Source organism: Penaeus vannamei, chromosome 35, assembly GCF_042767895.1.
Source record: "Penaeus vannamei isolate JL-2024 chromosome 35, ASM4276789v1, whole genome shotgun sequence".
In the NCBI taxonomy this organism is placed as follows: Eukaryota; Metazoa; Arthropoda; class Malacostraca; order Decapoda; family Penaeidae; genus Penaeus; species Penaeus vannamei.
This window is the reverse complement of record NC_091583.1, coordinates 16,751,101-16,752,974: the sequence shown is the minus strand read 5'-3', so window position 1 is coordinate 16,752,974 and position 1,874 is coordinate 16,751,101. Positions and strand designations below refer to the sequence as shown.

At 44.8% G+C, this 1,874-nt stretch overlaps 1 protein-coding gene across 1 annotated transcript in view; it reads left to right on the top strand.

Moving 5' to 3' along the window:
* Nucleotides 1-1,305, top strand: part of LOC113803552 (homeobox protein Hox-B7-B) — a 12,243-nt gene extending 10,938 nt beyond the window's left edge. The window contains exon 2 of the mRNA XM_027354344.2: nt 363-1,305. Coding sequence (XP_027210145.1) covers nt 363-745 — 383 coding nt within the window. The 3' untranslated portion in view covers nt 746-1,305. The remainder of the gene's footprint in view (nt 1-362) is intronic.
* Nucleotides 1,306-1,874: the final 569 nt, after the last annotated feature.

The following is a 1,874-nucleotide window of genomic DNA, read 5'->3' as shown; positions in this document are numbered from 1 at the left end:
CAACAACAACAACAACAACACAACAATAATAATAATAACAATAATAATAAGAGTAAGGATAATGACAATGATAATGATAATAATGATAATTATAATGAAAATAATAACAATAACAATTATAGTAATAGCATGATAGCAATAATATTGATAATGATAATAATGATAATAACAGTAATGATAATGATGATAAAGATATTAATGATGATAATGATAATGGTACTAGCAATGTTGATAAAAACGACAATACTGATACCAATAACAGTATCAATAACAATAACAAAATAATAAAGACAACGACAGGGACATCCAACCCACAAATAATTCCCCAACTCACAGACCTCTAACGTTCCGCTCTCCTCCAGCAGGGCAAGAACCCGGTTCGGGCCCCAAGAGAACCCGGCAGACCTACACCAGATACCAGACCTTAGAACTCGAGAAGGAATTCCACTACAACCGGTACCTGACGCGGCGGCGGAGGATCGAGATCTCTCACGCCCTGGGCCTCACGGAGCGCCAGATCAAGATATGGTTTCAGAACCGGAGGATGAAGGCCAAGAAGGAGTCGAAGATCTCTTCTGCAGGCGGCGAAGGGGGCGCTGCCGGCGGGGGAGGAGGGGAAGAGAGCGAGGAGAAGGAAGTGTCGAGTGATCCTAGTTCCTCGCCGGAGCTCCTGACGGCGTCGCTGGCGGGGTCGCTGACGGGGACGCTGACGGGGTCGCTGACGGCGGAGCTGACGGCGACGTGAATGGATGAGCGAACCCCGGAGGAGCACAGCGCGTCAAACGGGAGGCGAAGAAGAGGGGAAAGAAAAGAGGGGAGAGGGAAAGAGATAAATTGATGATCTAATCTGTCACCCCGAGTCTCTCCGATTCTCGAGTGTTTTTTTATATTCACTGACGATTTTCAGTGTTCGTTTGTTTGTTTGTTTGTATCTTTATTCTGACACAAGGCAAGAGATGCATTTTGAGTTGAATGGTGTCTGTTTATTCATTTTATTATATTTTCTTCTCTTTGTTAATGGAATTTTGAAGGTGCAATATCATACCATATACAATCAAAAATGCATCCCTTTCTCTCTCTATTTATCAACATCATTTACATATACTCATTATACCATAAAAAAGTGCAATGGTTTTGAAAATCACTCGCCTGACCAGGTGGTAGCAGTCATGACCCTTGACCTCGCTCGGGCAGGTACGTGAAAATCCTCATAATCGGGTCGGGATCTTACCTGAGGTGTGAAGACGTACGCGTGATCTTCCCTTCTACCTGTAAGATTCTTCATTCTTGTCAGGGTGTGAGGAGGAGGGTAGGAGGATTGGGGGGGGGGGGTGTTGTCGTTTACGCACCTCCTACCCCTTTATCTTGTCTCCTCTATACCCCTTCTCACTCTCCAAATGGTTTTCTCATCCTTCATCTTACTCACAGTCCTTCCTCATTCCTCATTTCATTCAGAAACCTTCCTCACCTCACTTCATCATCCTTCATTACACTCACAATCGTTCTCTATATCAGAATCCTTCCTCGCCTCACAATCTTTCACCATATCACTCACAATCCTACGTCATCTCACTCACAATCCTCTCTCTTCTTACTCACAATCCTTCCTCATCTCACCCTCCAAATTCTTCCCCATCCCCCCAATCCCTCCTCACCCCCCCCCCCCGCAATTCTTACTTACCCCCCTACCCCTTACACTATATTTTCTTTCCCTCCACCGTTTTTATTCTCCATATCCCTCTTCCCTCTTTCTCTCCCATTCGTTAGAGACCGGAGCGGTATTCTTCCATTTGACAAGTATGTGAGAGGAATAACATACTTTGATCAGATCTCGATAAGCCTTATCAGCGCCGTGGACAACCTTCGTTTATCCG